We start from the raw sequence: 17,022 nt of genomic DNA, 5'->3' as shown, positions 1-17,022 counted from the left end.
TCGGCACCACGATTGTAGAAATAATAATAATGAAATGGCTGTGAATCCAACTTCCCTCTCCCCACCTCGCTGAACCCCAGAAGGAACAAACAAGATTTTCCATTGTTTCATGTCGCCTTCCGCGGAACGGAGGGTAGGTTTATTAAGTGCTCAGGGAAGGTCTGACCCCGGAGCACGTGTGAGTGGCTATCTCCAGAGAAACGAAAGTGGTGTCTAATTTTAGTTTAGGTTTGGCAGGAGCAGCAGCTATCTCGGGAAGCCTGGCTTCCTCCATGTGGTGTCACAGGATTGAGCGTCCCATGGACTAGGCTGTTTGTATGCTGTTCACAAGTGGTGGCCGAATACTAGAATGGGTGCAGGCCTCTGGATCTCAGTCATCAGTGTGTCATGGCAGAGGCTACATGGAAGTCCCTGTGATAGAGCCCTTTCAGATTCCCCTCCCCGATTTGTGTTTTAATGAGTGTCTCCTTACAGGTTTGAATGTGGTTTCAAGCTCTTTCCAGGGTTGGGATTGGGGTACCACGCCGCAGTAGCAGAAATGAGTTTGTCTGCTACTGCCCTCTGCTGGGGAGAATGTCCGAAGGGCTGTGTTCGCATAGCAGAGCAGTCTCTGGAGTTCACCAGGCAGCGGCCTGGGGCTTTGAGCTGTAGGATGGGAGTTCAATCTCTGAGGCTTGTAAGTATCCATTAGGCTACCAGCGGTTCTCGTGTATTAGGAGGCATTATGTCTAAGAGCAGGAAGGTGATGAGACAATGGAGAGGAATTATTAAGTGCGATCCATGATTTTATGGCAGACATTGACTCCCTATTGACAAGGCAACATGGAGGCAAGGTTCCACATGCCCCCAGAGCGGGCACTAGTCATTCTGATTGGCCTCATGTAGGATGCAGGGATACATGCTGGTCGGTCACACCCACTGAGGTCAGGGGAGCTCCTCGGCATGTACGCGGGTGTCAGCGGTTTCAGCATCGGGCCCACAGAATGGAAGGGAGCTGGTTAGGGACATTAAGCAGGTGGGTGGGAAGGCCTGAAACGGACCAGCTCCGCCTTCCTTTAAATGTAATGTCCTGTGGTGACAGGAGATGAGGGACAGGCAAGAAAAGCATCAGTTGATTGAGAAGAGCTGCACAGAGGGAGGGGTGTAATAGTGCAGCAGCTGCATATGCAATACAAAGGAGCCGCAGACTTAGGGCAGGGATGCGAGGGCGCTGGGAGGACCGCAAAAGTGTGTGTGTGGGGGGGAGCCACCAAAATGGACCAAATATGGGTGGTGCCGAGACCCCACGCGCCAAGTCACACCACCACACACTCCCAGCCACCCGTCTGTCATCGCAGCAGGGAAGGGGGTCTGCCATTATATCACCCAGCTCTGGTCAGGGGACAAGGACCCCTCAGAAGTGTGTGAAAGGGGCGATGGTTGTTTGGTGCCATCCCCCTTCTCCGGCGCCTGTGCAGGGATGCCAAAGAGAGCCTTAGAGGGATGGCACGAAACAAAGTGGCTATTGGCTTGCAATTTGATAGGGCAGCTGAGAAAGTTAATGTGACTTTGGGCTTCATACCTGGCTGGGTCCATATTAGGGTTTTATGGACCTGTAATTCTCAGTGGGCGCAGTTCCACCTACAGTGGCAGACCCTGTAGTGTAGCTAGAGCGTAAGGCTCCCTATGGTAAAAACCCCTGAGCCTTAACTACACTAGAACGTCTGCTATTGCCACGGTAGGTGGAGCTGAACCGGTTGAGGAATTATAGTGGAGACCGGGCCATAGAGGCTGATGTTGTGGAGCAGGGACATGATGATCCGTTCCACTGTGGCCCTGGTGGGATTGCAGCTGGATCATTGCAGTCCGTTCTGGGCATTTCAGTACAAGACAGATGGTGCTTTGTTGATTTCACACAAGAGAAACATAGGGCTAGACCAGTGCTACTCAGACCTCAATGGATTCACATTAGCCATCAACACTACCCAAAAGAGCCAAAGGAGAGTGAATTCATTGTTTCACTTACTAGAGCACTATATTCCCTAGCCTCTGTTTGCCAGAGGTTGGGAATGGGCGACAGGGGATGGATCACTTGATGATTACCTGTTCTGTTCATTCCCTCTGGGACACTTGGCATTGGCCGCTGTCAGAAGACAGGACACTGGGCTAGATGGACCTTCGGTCTGACCCAGTATGGCCGTTCTTATATATTCATATTTAAACAGTATAGTAGGGGAAATATTTAGTTTTTATATATATAAAATAATACTTGGTCAGTCATTTTGCTGTGAGAATTACACACACACACACACACACACTGGTATATAATTACTGTATATATATAATTCTCACGGCAAAATGACTGACCAAGCATTATTATTTTATCAACTACAATTGGTTAATAACATAGTAAAAGCCTCCTGATTGGCTAATAACTTAGACTGGTTCACAATTAAATCACACAATGTTTTACTATCACGTGCTGCAAAGAGCCACAGGAGGTGCATTAAAGAGCCACTTGTGACTCCCGAGCCTGAGTCTGAGTCTCACTGGGCTGGAGGGACAGACGGCTGGGGGAAGATGAAAAGAACAGGACAGTCTGGAGAAGTAATGGCCAAGTGGAGGAGAAGGGAGGAAGGATGATGACCAATTTACAAACTAACTGTTGAGAACAGCGTATGCTGTGTTGTTGTCGCTGTGTCGGGCCCAGGATATTAGAGAGACAAGGTAAGGGCGGTAATAGCTTTTATTGGACCATCTTCTGTTGGTGAGAGAGACAACCGTTCAAGCCACGCAAAGCTGCTTTCCAGATGTGTCCTTGTGTAACTGGCAGCATCCAAAGGGTTAAAGCTGAGTTAAAACGGTGATGGAACACGGCTCTGTTTGCTCATCAAAGAAAATGCTGCTTAAACAATCTAGAAAGGGATTGTCCAGCACTTAATTTGCTGGAACCGGCCTCTCTTCATTCAAGAAATAGTTCTTTACGAATCCTGGCTGGGTGACAAGACAGATCCAAGGGCAAGATGTGCTGAAGTATCAGCAAAGAGCAGGCCCGTAAATCAGCGGGCGGTGGGTGCTGCTTTGCAGACAGCCTCCCCGCAGCACTTTTCGTGCCATGTCTGTTGATGATCAGAAATTCTGCCACTGCAGAGGGTTTGTATCCCGTGGCTCCGTACGGCTGATTGCTCCCCGGCCCGAGCAGTTTCATGAGCCGTGCGCTGATGCAAGGAGAAGTTGACATCTGAGATACCTCCCTGCCCTTCCCAAAAGCACCCTCTCCAAGTTAGCATTGCAAACCCCAGTGGGGAGCATGCCCTCCCCAGCCAGCATCCACAGGTAGGAGTGAGGAGCCTGGCTCTGCCAAAGACCTGCTGCCGGGGGCACGTCACATTCCCTCTCCGTGCTGCAGTCCCCCCCTGTGGACTATTGATTAGGGTTACCATACATCCTCTTTTTCCCGGACATGTCCGGCTTTTCGGCACTCAAACCCCCGTCCGGGGGGAATTGCCAAAAAGCCGAACATGTCCGGGAAAATGGCGGCTCTGCTCCTCCCCTGACTCTTCGGCTCTGTTTAAGAGCCGGGCTGCCCCAGCGCTACCGGCTTCAGGCAGCCCCCATGCCTCCGGACCCTGCACCGCCGGAGCCCGGGAGGGGAAGTGCCCGGCTGGGGGCGCAGGGTCCGGAGGCAAGGGGGCTGCCCGAAGCCCAAGCGCTACCGGCTTCACGGTTTGCCGGGCAGCCTCCAGACCCTGCACCCCCGGCTGGGCGCTTCCCCTCCCGGGCTCCAGCTGCGCTGGGGAAGTGCCGGCCGGGGGCGCAGGGTCTGGGGGCTGCCCGGCAAACCGTGAAGCCGGTAGCGCTCGGGTAGCCCTTTCCGCGTGGCTGGGAGTGGGAGGGAGGAGGGGGCGGAGTTAGGGCGGTGAAGGGGCGGAGTTGGGTGGGGCTGTGGGTGGGGAAATGGGCGGGGCCAGGGCCCATGGAGGGTCCTCTTATTTTATTTATTAGATATGGTAACCCTACTATTGATGCCTTCCTGGTAAAGTGCTATGAGATCTACAGATAAGTGGCTAGAAGAGCTACGGCGTCTCATGACTAATCATGACTATCCCTTACGTTTTCTGTGGTTTGCTGGCAGCCAGGATGCCCAGATTTTGACCAGCTGCACCTTGGCACTTGGTGATTAGCACATGAGAAGGGCCCGATATCACTAACCTGCCCTGACTCCATGGGGCATCATAGGGGGTGAGGCGCCATGGCTGGGGTATTCTGCAGCCCTGCAAAACCTCGTGGGGTTATTGAAGCATGGGCACAATTTAGGGCAGCCCTAAGGCCGGAGGCCACGTCAGCCCTACGCTCCTGAATAAGCACGATGCAGAGCTCTGGCCCTGCAGAGGTGCAAGGATGAAGCAGGCCCAAAGAAAGCTTTGATCTGGCTCCTGAAATGAACGAGGACCCAGGGGGTGACATGCTCCCTGTGGGTGGCAGGGCTGGTCGGATGTGGTTCACCTCTTCCTGTTTTCTGGGTGTCCGTTCCTCAGCTTCACGTTTGAAAGCACAGAGCGTTCCTGTTGGTGCTTCCTCGGGATAGCTCCTCCCCCCTCGCTGTGTCGTAGGCGCGAGGAACAAGCGGTCCGTGGGAGGGAGGGAGCTGAGTTGGGCATTGGGCGGTCTGTCTGCGTTCAGTGCTGCTGCGGGCACAAGCCGAGAGTTCCCTCCCCTGGCCAGGCTTTGGCTGCAGAGCGCTTCCAAAGGCAGATGGCTTCCGTGCTACCTTTGGGCTTTCGTGGTGGCTACAGAATCTGCCCCAGAGCCAGCTGTCCGTGGGCCCGTTCCCAGTGGAGTGCAGCCAGGGCCGGCTCCAGGCACCAGCTTAACAAGCAGGTGCTTGGGGCGGCCAAGGGAGAGGGGCGGCACCTGCAGCAATTGGGGGGCGGCAGGTCCCTCACTCCCTCTAGGAGCGAAGGACCTGCCGCTGAACTGCCACCGCCGATCATGGCTTTTTTTTTTTTTTTTTTGGCTTGGGGCGGCAGAAATGCTGGAGCCGGCCCTGAGTGCAGCGGGGGCTGCGCCATTAGAAGTACAGCCAAGACTTTAGCCCAAAGTCCTTTCTCCCCATCCAGTAGCTGCAGCCCAGAAGGGAATTAAAGCTCCATATGGTGCCTCTCAAAACAGGCAGCAGGGCGGAGGACGTGGCAGGATTAGGTCCGTGCTCTCTGGCTGAAGGCATTCGTCTGCCGTTTGTCACTCGACTTCCCAGCGCGGGAGGCTGGTTCGATCCCAGCTGCTGCTCGGTGTTCAGGTGGCAGTGACATTCATCTCGGGCCAGGAGCCCGCAGCCTCTCCTTCCAGATGTGGATGGTGGGAGAGCTCCCAAGAGGTCTAGGTCTCCTATTACAGACCTGGCCTGGCTCCACTTAGCTGATTAGATCTGACCGAAATGCCACCTCAAGGGTGGTGCCTGCATTTGCCTCTCGGTCTATGAAGCCGATACCCGGGCGTAATACAATGTGAACTCAGTGGCTGCATAACGATTATTTAATATTTACATTACCACGGTGCCTCTCCTAGAGGTTTCAATCAGGGTCACCGGGAATTATGCCTGGGGCTGTGCAAACATATATGAACACAGGGCCCCTGCCCCACAGAGCTTACCATCTCAGAAGACAATTGAGATATGAAGGGCGCGGGAAAGGAGCCAGATAATTTGCTACAACTTTTATATAAAATTTTTTTGTCAAGTGCCCCCATCTGCTCCTTACGATAACCAGCATTTGGTGCATTGGGTGACAGAGCAGCAGCAGTCAGCCCCCACCTGTGCACACATTACATACGTCCTTGTCTGTCCTGGAACCTCCATCGCGTTTGCTGCCAAATCGTCAGCCCTCCCCTGTTGCACCAGCAGTGAACGATGCCCCTGCACTCAGTGGGTTACAGGGACTGGTTCTGTGGCAGCTGCGTGAGGAGTGTGGTCCTGTCTTTCCGTGGGTAGCGCTGGCGATGCTCATTGAGGGTAGGGAGACCCAGAGACCAAACCCTGTCGTGCGCTCTCCAGCAGGGAGCAATCCACTAGCCCCTGAGAAATGTGTTGGTGTCTCCACTAGTTACCAGACAAAGCCTTTCAGCCGCACGGGAAGCAGGGCTAGAAGCATGTGGCCCAGAGCCAAGATTAATTTGCTTTCCCTGTGTGGGTCCCACTGGCAGATCCTGGGCCCTTCGCTGGTAAGGGTGCCGCTGAGAACTCTGTCTTGCTGGCTCCACATCCTACCTGATGAGGATTGCCAATGCCTGCTCGGGTTTCACTTCGCCTGAGGGCGGAGGGTAAATCAGTGCAGAGAACTATTATCAGTGGTACGTCTGTGAGGCCTTTGTTAGCTACGGCCAACTCAAGTCATCACGGGGAGTGAGCATGGCCTAAGTGGGAGAGCAGTGGATGTGGGAGCCAGGATCTGCCAATACCTTGCTGGGCAAGTCATGTGGCCTCTCTCTGCCTCGGTTTCCTCATCTTGCTTCGCTCAGAGTGGAGGCTTTCTTCTTGGATTTCTTCTGCACCAGAGGGAGGTCCAGTCAGGAACCCCAGACCCAAATGCCTCCCAGCTTTGCCGATCTGGATCCCAATTCCTCTCGCATAACCGTTTGGGTCCATCTCTACTGAGCTCTCTCTCCATCCTCTTCCCCCTCCCCTGCCTAGTCATCTTCACGCATGCGCGGTCTAGGGACCTTATTTTCACTGGGCCATTGTGCTTCTTCCTGACTTGCCATGTGCAAGCTGAGTGTCTTCTGCTGGCTCGCCACACAAGGGAGAGCTTCACTGTCTTATGGCTGCTCTCTTCTAGGCAGTGTGGCGGTACATTGAGGGGGTGTGTGTGGGTCTTGCCTTCTCTCTGGTGCTCTGTCCCTCTTCTATGGCTAGAGAATTTCAGTCATTTCCAGAATCTAGCCCTGTTTGTTGGTTTGAAATACAGCAAACCTGTATCTGTCTTCGTTTGTTAACTCCCCCTCCTCACCCCTTTTGCTCCAGCCTCTCCTGTCACCTGAGCAGTGTTTTTTGGAAACCTGTGCTGCTCCCTCTCAGCAGAACATTTAAAAATAGCCACTGGTGATGCACAAAAGGGCACGGTATCTTCTGCTGTCCCTGCAGTTGCTGCAGCTCGCTAGCCAACCTGGTTCCCAGAGCTGGGCTGCTGCAGACGTCATCAGTGATGCTGCTGTACAAGGCACGAAGATCTTTTGGCAGGATAAGCAGTTGAAGCTCTTGTTGATGCGGGTTTTTTGGGCTGGGAGGCGGAGGGGGGAATTCAGTTCTAGACAAAAACACGAGGGACACTGGGGGAGGGAGGAGGAAAGGTGGGGATGTAATAATCAGTGTTTTCCAGATTGGAGAAAGGATTTTTCAAATGTCCACATGGGTTATTGCCAGCAATGGAGAGTAATGAGACTAATACTGAGTACCAAGGCCTGCGTTTGGACAAGGACATAGCTCCCATTTAGATACCTAAGTAAATGGCAGGATTTTCAGACAGTCTCGGTGATAATCCCCTCTAGAAGAGAGTTGCCTCTCTGGATTTTTAGCCTGCTGTTGCTGAGGGGAGCAAATGGGAAGATGGGGACTTCTAGCTCTTCTCAGCCAAGCTGCCACGGCGGGTCGTGGGTAGCCAGACCTACTAGTCGGAGCCAGAGTCCGCAGTTTGCAAGAGAGGTGTCAAGAGTCGGCTGAGTCAGGATACTGGGAGGTCAGAGGCAGGGGGCAAAGGGGAGATCAGAACCACGAGTCAGGAACCAGGGTCAGAGGCAGGAGGCAAATTGGAGGTTGGGAACCACAAGTCAGATGCCAGGAGTCAAGCCGGGTTGAGACGCCAGGAAATCAAGTCAGGGAAACGGAGCAGGAAGCACAAGGCACACTGTCCAGAGCAGGGTGGAGCCCAGTTGTTCAGACAACTTCCTGCGCCTGCTGCTGGCTTAAATAGGGCTAGTGGGCCAATCAGCTGCTTTGGGACTCTGCCAATCGGACCTCAGGGGCGGAGTCTCGCATTAGGGCTGGGCAGGGTCCCAGGTAAGCTGCTGCCAGCCACCAGGTAGGAGGAGGGTGGAAACAGGGCTACGGCCGTAAACATTGTGGGCCTGGGCTAAGACCCCTATAGGTCATGACATAAGCGCCTCCTCTTCTCACCAAGACACCCTTTGCCACAGGCAGTGCAAAGCCTTGCATCACTGGGGAACTACTGGCCTGGGCTGCATGGAGCGGGAGGGAGACGATATCATGAATGAAGAGGAAAGAGTTCTTCTCAGTTGCTTACACCACTGTGCCAGGCATTATTCTGCTTGCTCAGTAATACAGAAGTTCAACGGCCATACCAGACCGAACGCCCCCAGTCTCGTCCACTCTTGTCAGGTAATACTGAAGTTCCCAGCAGGGGGAGCGGCCTTCAGCGATGGAAAGATCTCTCTTACTAGCTGTCCTTTCATAAGCCTCTGATATGATTGCTGATAGGTGTACGGTGCCAGGAACCTGATTTTTTTTGGAGGTGCTGAGCACCCACAGCTCCTTGAAGCCTCCACCTGGGCCTGGGGAAACTCAGTAACTCAGACGTGTACAGGGCCTGATTTTCAATCTGCCTAGGTTCTTATATGGCCCCTACTATCTAAGCACCTCACTGTCATTAATGGGTTTTATCCTCAGCACCTGGAGGAGACAGGGAAACATCATCCCCATATGGGGGAACTGAGGCACAGGGTAGATTAAGTGACTTACCTAAGGCCCACAGGAAGTCTGTATCTGAGCCAGTAGCTGAACCCAGGTGTCCTGCGTCCTAGACTGTCCATTAGGTCATATGTCCTATGAATGCTAAGTATGTCCTTGACTTTGATATCCCAGGCCAGGAGTCCCAAGCCTTCTGGGAAAATGTGCCAGCTACAGCTTTAACTGTACCAACCAGTGTCGGCCACCTCCTGTCTCGCTGTGTGTGCACTAACCTGTGATGGGAAGCTTGTGCTTGCTGGACTGTAATTTGGAGCAACCTCAGCTCCATGCTACGTGCAGCTGACTGGGAGGTGGGCAGCCGCAGTAGCACCCTGAGATCCAGCTTCACGTAGTGGTAAGGAGAGATCTTAAATGTACTGATTGGCGATTGGATGTTTAACATAGTGAATGCCAGTGAAAATGAGGTAGGATCAGAGTCTAAAATAGGGAAAGAAAAAGTAAAAAATGACTTAGACAAGTTAGATGTCTTCAAATCACCAGGGCCTGATGAAATACATCCTAGAATACTCAAGGAGCTGAGCCATTAGCAATTATTTCTGAAAAGTCATGGAAGATGGGAGACATTCCAGAAGACTGGAAAAGAGCAAATATAGTGCCCCCATCTATAAAAAAGGAAATAAGGACAACCCGGGGAATTACAGACCAGTCAGCTTAACTTCTGTACCCGGAAAGATAATGGAGCAAATAATTAAGAAATCAATTTGCAGAGACCTAGAAGATAATGAGGTGATCAGTAACAGTCAGCATGGATTTGTCAAGAACAAAACCTGATAGCTTTCTTTGATAGGGTAACAAGCCTTGTGGCTAGGGGGGAAGTGGTAGATGTGGTATATCTTAACTTTAGTAAGGCTTTTGATACTGTCTCGCATGACCTTCTCATAAACAAACTAGGGAAATACAACCTAGATGGAGCATAAGGTGGGTGCATAATTGGTTGGAAAATCGTTCCAAGAGAGTAGTTATCATGCTGGAAGGGCATAACAAGTGGGGTCCCGCAGGGATCGGTTCTGAGTCAGGTTCTGTTCAGTATCTTCATCAATGGTTTAGATAATGGCAGAGAGTACACTTATAAAGTTTGTGGACGATACCAAGCTGGGAGGAGTTGCAAGTGCTTTGGAGGATAGGATTCAAATTCAAAATGATCTGGACAAACTGGAGAAATGGTCTGAAGTAAATAGGATGAAATTCAATAAGGACAAATGCAAAGTACTCCACTTAGGAAGGAACAATCAGTTGCACACATACAAAATGGGAAATGACTGCCTAGGAAGGAGTACTGTGGAAAGAGATCTGGGGGTCATAGTGGATCACAAGCTAAATATGAGTCAACAGTGTAACGGTGTTACAAAAAAAAAAGTAAACATCATTCTGGGATGTATTGGCAGGAGTATTGTAAGCAAGACGCAAGAAGTAATTCTTCCACTCTACTCCACACTGATTAGGCCTCAAGTGGAGTTTGTGTCCAGTTCTGGGCGCCACATTTCAGGAAAGATGTGGACAAATTGGAGAAAGTCCAGAGAAGAGCAACAAAAAGGATTAAAGGTCTAGAAAACATGATCTATGAGGGAAGATTGAAAAAATTGGATTTGTTTAGTCTGGAGAAGAGAAGACAGAGAGGACATGATAACAGTTTTCAAGTACATAAAAGGTTGTTACAAGGAGGAAAAATTGTTCTTCTTAACCTCTGAGGATAGGACAAGAAGCCATGGGCTTAAATTGCAGCAAGGGCGGTTTAGGTTGGACATTAGGAAAAACTTCCTAACTGTCAGGGTGGTTAAGCACTAGAATAAATTGCCTAGGGAGGTTGTGGAATCTCCATCACTGGGGATTTTTAAGAGCAGGTTGGACAAAGACCTGTCAGGGATGGTCTAGATAATACTTAGTTCTGTCATGAGTGCAGGGGACTGGACTAGATGACCTCTCGAGGTCCCTTCCTGTTCTGTGATTCTATGATAACACATACCACTGGTGTAGCAGATGGTGCCCAGGATGTGGGGAATAGCAGTGACCAGGCGAAGGGGATTCTCAGTAGGTGAAGGTCTGCTCAGCTGTTCTGGGGAAAGGCTACACCTACATTATGGGAGGGAGCCGTCTCGCATGGAAAAGGGGAATCCCGTCTATCTGTCTCTTTCCAGAACAGAACGTGGGGTATGTGTCTGGAGTCTGGCAGACCTGGGGATCAGTTGCTAAGCTCTCAGAGGCTGTCACTGCCTGCTGGACAAATAACACTTTCTCCTGTGAAAGCCCCCTGGAAAAAGGCTGGCTTTGTGTCTTCTAGGGGTCACTGGTTTATGGCCTGGCACGGATGTGAGAGACGGGAGCGGTGTCTTGTTTGTAGCAGAGTAAACACAAATCAGGAAGTGAGGAGTGGTTGAGGGCCGCCCACTTCACAGAGCTCTACAATGTGGCCCATATGCGCCATCATTTAAATACAGGGCCAGGGCGGGTGCAGATTCCAGTCCCAGTGGGTTCTTGGACCAAGAGGGTGCATTACTACTGGGATCTGCAGTCTCCGTCCCTCTGCTTGTAGCAACCCCCATGGAAGAGCGCTTCACAAACATCAGTTGAATTGATCCTCTCAGCATTGGCGGAGTAGGAAGGATTATTGTGCCCATTTCAGAGATAGGGAACTGAGGCCCATAGACACCTCAGGCCAGCTTCGGGCAGGGCTGGATTGTCAGACAGAACCCATCAGGCGCCAGAATGAGTGTCTGGGTGAAAGCGGGGGTGTGCTGAAGCGCTGGGCAGGTGAAAAACCAGCAGCTGTAAGTGACTTGCTCAAGGTCATGCAGGGATTATGGGGCACAGCTGGAATTTGAACCCAGATCTCCTGGTGCCTCAAGGGATCTTCCCTCCCGGCTGTGCGCGCCTAGGAAGTAGTGCAGGACACGGGCTCCATCTGATCCCAGGCAGGTGCAGCCCTGAGCTGGGCCAAGCGGGAAGAGCCGGGGGCTGTGGGGCGGATGCTCCGGTGTGATGGGGGTGTGTGTGAGCCCAGCCGCAGGGCGGAAGGGATTGGGCCTGGGCCCCTCTCCCCTTTGTGTGCGGGTGGGAAGCTCCGTGTGCCAGCAGCCCCGGGCGGGGCGGATCCGGAGTGACAGCTCCTCCCGGGGGCGGGGGCTGCTCTCCCCGCCGCTGAATGAGCCTCACGCCGCTCCATTCATGCTTCCTCCGCCCACCCCGCCGCTCTCCTGCCCACTCGCAGGCGCGCCCGTGAATGAACAGCAGAGCCGGCGGCGGCCGCTGCTGGGGACGGAGGAGCCGGAGCCATGTACGGTGAGAGACCCGGGGGCTGCTGGCCCTGATCCGGGGCGCGTCCCCCCTCCCCAGCCTTGGCGGGCTTTGCGCAGCGGGGCCCCCACGAGGCTGCAGCCCGGGGGCGAGCCCCCCCTCGGGGCCGGTCTCTCCGGAGCAGGGAGCGGAGCTGCCCCGTGCGCCCCCGGCTCGCTCCAAGCGCCGCGTTCCGGCCCCGCAGGCTGCCCGGTCCGGGCTGGGGAGAGGCGCTGGAGGAGGGGGGATCCGGTCCCTGGGGGTGGCGGCGCTTAGCAGGGGATAAGGCAGCTCGGTTTGGCTGGGGGATCCCCCCGATCATCTGGCTCCGTCCCCAGCCACATAGCTGCTGCGTGCGCTGGTGGGTCTAGCCCCGTCCCCCGCCTGCCTGGGCGGAAAGGTGCGGTGGGAGCCCCGCGCTGGCTGGGCATCCGCGCATGGCTGTGCCCGGCGCAAGCCCTGGCTCACACCTGCCCCCTGCCGCGGCTGGGCGGCGCGTTGCGAAGTTCACGGGGGAAACTCCGGCGTCGGGGGGAGAACCTGAAATCGCGGCGCAGATCGTGGGGCCGCTCTGGCTCGTGTAGACGCTTTTGGGGTGGCTGGGATCGCGGGCTGGCTGGGTTCCCTGCAGCGTGCGGGGCTGCTGGGCTTGGAACGGGCTATCAGGGAAGATGCCCTGGGACGTGTTAGCCCGTAGGGATAATCTCCTAAGGGAGGTAATAGGGGGGGTTGGCCCAGGGGAGCCGGAGGAAGGACTTCTGCAGTCAGGTTCTGGTCCCCGGTGTGTGGCTGATTTGTTTGGTGACCGTGAGCCGGTTGCTTTGCCTCTCTGTGCCTGTGTTTTTCTGTATGGGCACTAGGTGGTATGAGGTGATGTTTCCCCACCTCCCAGGGATGTTTGGAGCTTAATGTTTTTGTCCATAAAGAATCCTTGTCTGAGCTCTTTGGATGAAACCTGCTGAGAAGGGCCCGGTGGCGTCCTTGTGACCCTAGATTCTGGCCCCTGCCCCTGGCCGTTTGCTGAGGATGGAGGAGCTCATGCAGGCTGCATATGCCTGGCTTGGCAAGGCACCCTCTCCCCCTGCTTTCTTGGTTATGGCACAGTGACAGGAAGGGATCTGCCGTCCGTGCCAACCCGACTGGGGCAGGATTCCAGCTACGTCTCTCCACGGGCCTGCTTGGTTCCTCGGAGAAACTGCACCAGCGGGTGGAAACAGACTGGTTGAAGCTGCTTGTTAATTTGCAGAAGCTCTTGCAGCATTTCTAAATCCTCAGCTCTGCACCTGCCCCGGGATGCCCTAAAGCTCTGAGTCCTCCAAGAGCATCAGCCGGTCATGCAGGTCTCCCACCCCCAGGAGTGGCTGTTGGAGGGGCTGGGGTCTTGTTTGATGTTGGGATATTCCCTCCCCACCTCCTCCCTGGGCCTGGGCACTGGATCCAGTTTGGGATCTGAACTCTGCAGCTTAGCTGTGAACTTATTTCCCCAGGAACGTCTAAGGGGGCACTTAATTCTAGACTGGAGACCTAGAGCAGCCATTTCTATGACCGGGAGCAGAGCGCCCATGACCCCACTGGAGTCCGGGAGTTGCAAGTGCCCAGCACTGCTGAAAAAACAGACCAAAAGTTTTAATTACAGGTATCAGGAGCCCTGGGGTCACAGAGATTGAGGGTCTCCAAAAAGTCTCAGCTGACTCCACTGTATAAAATACCATGTGGGACCTACACCCTACAGCTTGGGGACAGGGGAGCGCCCAGTTGGCAGTGCCATTTCATCTATCTGATCTTAAAGGCCCAGGCTTCCATGCTTGCTTGCCAAGCTTCCCGATCCCATCCTATGACCCATCCCTCTGAGATGGCACCATTAGCCAAGGCAGTGGCGCTACCTGCCATCTCAGCTCTTCAGTTCTGGAGAAAGCATTTAGCTCTTACCAGACACAGCATGCCTTACCGTTACTGCTGGGCTAATGCATTCTGCCCCTCCCAAAGCACCTGCTCCCGAATTCTCAGCAAGCTCTTCCTCCCCCACCCCCCAAGCAAGGACTGGTGGGAAAATTGCAAAGCACTGCAGGACACACACAAGGAAATTCTTCCGCACAATTCCCCAGATGTCACCACTTAAACTCCAGCCTGGAACAGCACTGGAAACCAATTTCCCAGCTGTTGCATGTCCCTGTTGGCTGGAAGCGATCCAGGCCCGTAAATCTGTAAAGTGCTGTGGGATCCTTCTGGATGGAAGTTGCCTTAGAAATGCAAGGGATTATTGGTGTCTTTTTAATCTTTTTACTGTCTCTTGGGCTCTAGCAAGGATTAGATATTTAACTCTGGGTGATTTTTTTCCCCTTTGTTCATGCATAGGACTAAGCTTTTACCACAACAGGGGCTGGCAGGGAATTGTCCCCCAGTGACCTTGGTGGTTTCCCCTCGCTCTTTTCTGCGGTGCTGAGCAGAGATGTCAGTAAGGATCAGGTGGGCATTATCGTCCCGCTGATGTGAGGGCAGAAGTGACTGTCCTGGCTCCGATGATCTTGAAGCGTTGAGACACCAGGCATGACTAGTGCTGAGTCACTCCTAGCAGTGTTCACTAGTCCTCTTCCTTCTGCTCTGATAACCCAGATGCCGAGCTTACCCTCTTCTGTTAGACTCTGTCCTCCCCGGTGGCTCCTCACACATCTTTCCCCTCCGCACTGCGGGACTGGATGCAGGTTGCAAATGCTTGAGGCAGTAGGCATGGACGTTTGGCTGCTCTATATTCATCAGCCTGGTCTCATGGCCTTTTACAGCTGGCTGTAGATCCTGGCTGTGCATGGCCAGTCGAACGCAAACCAGCCTGCAGCCCAAGACTTCACCCGCAACGGGCTTTCTCCTCCCAGCAGTGGCTGCCAGGACTTACTCTTTCAGGGTAACTCTTTCACTTCAACCTCCCTGGCCACACAATAGCAGATGTAAAGGTAGCCATCTTACAGCAAAAAAAACTTCAGGACCAGACTCCAAAGAGAAACTGCTGAGCTCCAGTTCATTTGCAAATTTGACACCATCAGCTCAGGATTAAACAAAGACTGTGAATGGCTATCCAACTACAGAAACAGTTTCTCCTCCCTTGGTGTTCACACCTCAACTGCTAGCAGAGCACCTCATCCCCCCTGATTGAACTAACCTCGTTATCTCCAGACTGATTTATACCTGCCTCTGGAAATTTCCATTACTTGCGTCTGATGAAGTGGGCATTCACCCACGAAAGCTTATGCTCCAATACTTCTGTTAGTCTTAAAGGTGCCACAGGACCCTCTGTTGCTCTTTCAGGGTTTTGGGGAGCGGGCTGGGGCCGGGCTGCTCCACTTCCTGCTGCTGCCGGTGAGGGGCGGCAAGGGGGTGGGATCCCTTCCCCCCCCAAGCCGCCTCCCCCGAGCGACACGTCTGGGGCTGGGGCGAGGGAATTGGAGTGTATTGCTCCCAGTCCCCTGGTAATCCCCTGTGCCACACTGGGCCTGTGGGGCCCCCAATTTGGTGTGAGGTGCTGGCTTGGGTGAGAGAACGTTTTTCATCCATTCCCCTCCAAAAGTCTGGGAGGGTCATTATTCCCATTTTGTAAATGGGGAAACTGAGGCCTGGAGGCTAAAGCCACCTTTTCAAGTGCCCACTCGTTTTGGGTGTCCAACCTGATTGCACACCCTCCGTTCCAGCGGCAGTCAGTGGTTTCATGTCTTAAGTGGAGCATCCAAAGTGAGTACATACTTTTGAAAACATGGTTCTAAGTGACTTTCCGAAGGTCACGTATCTCACTTCTAGGATGCTGTGATCCCTGTGGGCCTTGTACAGCCCAGGCAAGGTGGGAGTTGATATGTTAATATTAATGACAAGGCTGCAGTGGAGATGGTCACAGGCTGTCAGGGTTGGACCTATCTTGTCGTACCTATTGCTACAGTCTTTCTACTGTGCCCATCCCCGTGGTTTTTGATCACCAGCAGAAACTGTCCCGCTAGCAGAGCTGAAAATAGAGAAGATCTCCTCTGAACCACAACAGCGACGATGGAAAATCAGCCATTTTGACCACCGCTGGAACAAGTGACTGCCATATGGTGCGTTGGCTTTGTAGTATTCGGTTATACCACCCCCAGCCGAGAGCGAGTCATCGAGTCATAGGCAGCAAGAATTTAACAACATGTTTTGCATTGACTCAGTAGCACTGCGTGGGACTGGCTGGGTCAGCGGGTTGGGAAGAGGGGGATGCAAAGTCTGACTTGATTTCCTAACGAGTTACTTTAGTGCTCTTGAAAGTGAGGCGCTGATGGCACTGTCTTCGATTCAGGCATGGTGCGGGCAGCAGCTGGTCTGGCTCCCTTATAGAGCCCTCCATAGCATCTCGCTCGCACGAGGTAATTCACGCACCTGCTATTCCCGTCTTATGCCTTCTCTAGAGCGGAGGCCTGTGCTGCTCAGCTGAGTGGTGCCCATACAAGACCCTGGTTATGATACCTGAATCCACACACAATTCCCCTGGGTTTCAGCCCTCTTGCAAACTCTTGACACATCATGGTTTCATCAATATGTTTGGGATGAACCCAGACTTAAGTTTTGAGCAAGCCTGGGCCAGCTTATGGTTTCGCATTGAGACTGTGCGAAACTTGGGGGTTGCGGCTGAGTCCTGGGCAAGTTTTGAATGAGAAACTCAAGGGATTTGAGCACCTGAATGTGAATAGAATAACTCCAATCATGGTTGTCATCAACAGGATTTGAACCCTGGACCTTCATCACACTGAAGCACACACTCTCACTTGAGCTAAAGGAATAATTCCCTTAGAGGGCAGCAGTAGAAGTCTATTTTCTGCCATGTGGAGTAGACGGTGGAGGGGGGGAATGGAAACTAATTTTTGTGTGACTTACATGAACTTCTGCTAACCAAGCTGGTTGACTTCTGTGAGGCTACCAGACTTTCCCCTGTTCCCCATCGGTATTTACGTTTACGGATTGTTCCCCATGTGATTAACACTGGCTTGTTAGGCTGGGTGCCTAGGGTC

General features: G+C 53.2%; 1 protein-coding gene across 19 annotated transcripts in view; it reads left to right on the top strand.

Moving 5' to 3' along the window:
• Positions 1-17,022, top strand: part of EFR3B (EFR3 homolog B) — a 166,515-nt gene that overhangs the window by 43,185 nt on the left and 106,308 nt on the right. For 3 of the 19 annotated variants that reach the window (XM_065590093.1, XM_005308477.5, XM_065590098.1), the window contains exon 1: positions 11,865-12,013. The exons of 8 other annotated variants lie outside the window; for them this stretch is intronic. In XM_065590093.1, the coding sequence (XP_065446165.1) occupies positions 12,007-12,013 (7 nt within the window). In that variant the 5' untranslated portion in view covers positions 11,865-12,006. Of the gene's footprint in view, positions 1-11,666; positions 12,014-17,022 lie in introns of those variants that run through there. 8 more of the 19 variants (XR_010600041.1, XM_065590092.1, XM_065590102.1 and 5 more) reach the window with 6 other exon arrangements.

This window comes from Chrysemys picta, chromosome 3 (assembly GCF_011386835.1).
Source record: "Chrysemys picta bellii isolate R12L10 chromosome 3, ASM1138683v2, whole genome shotgun sequence".
NCBI lineage: Eukaryota > Metazoa > Chordata > Testudines > Emydidae > Chrysemys > Chrysemys picta.
Note: the sequence above shows the minus strand (reverse complement) of the source record. Positions and strands in the feature narration are given on the sequence as shown.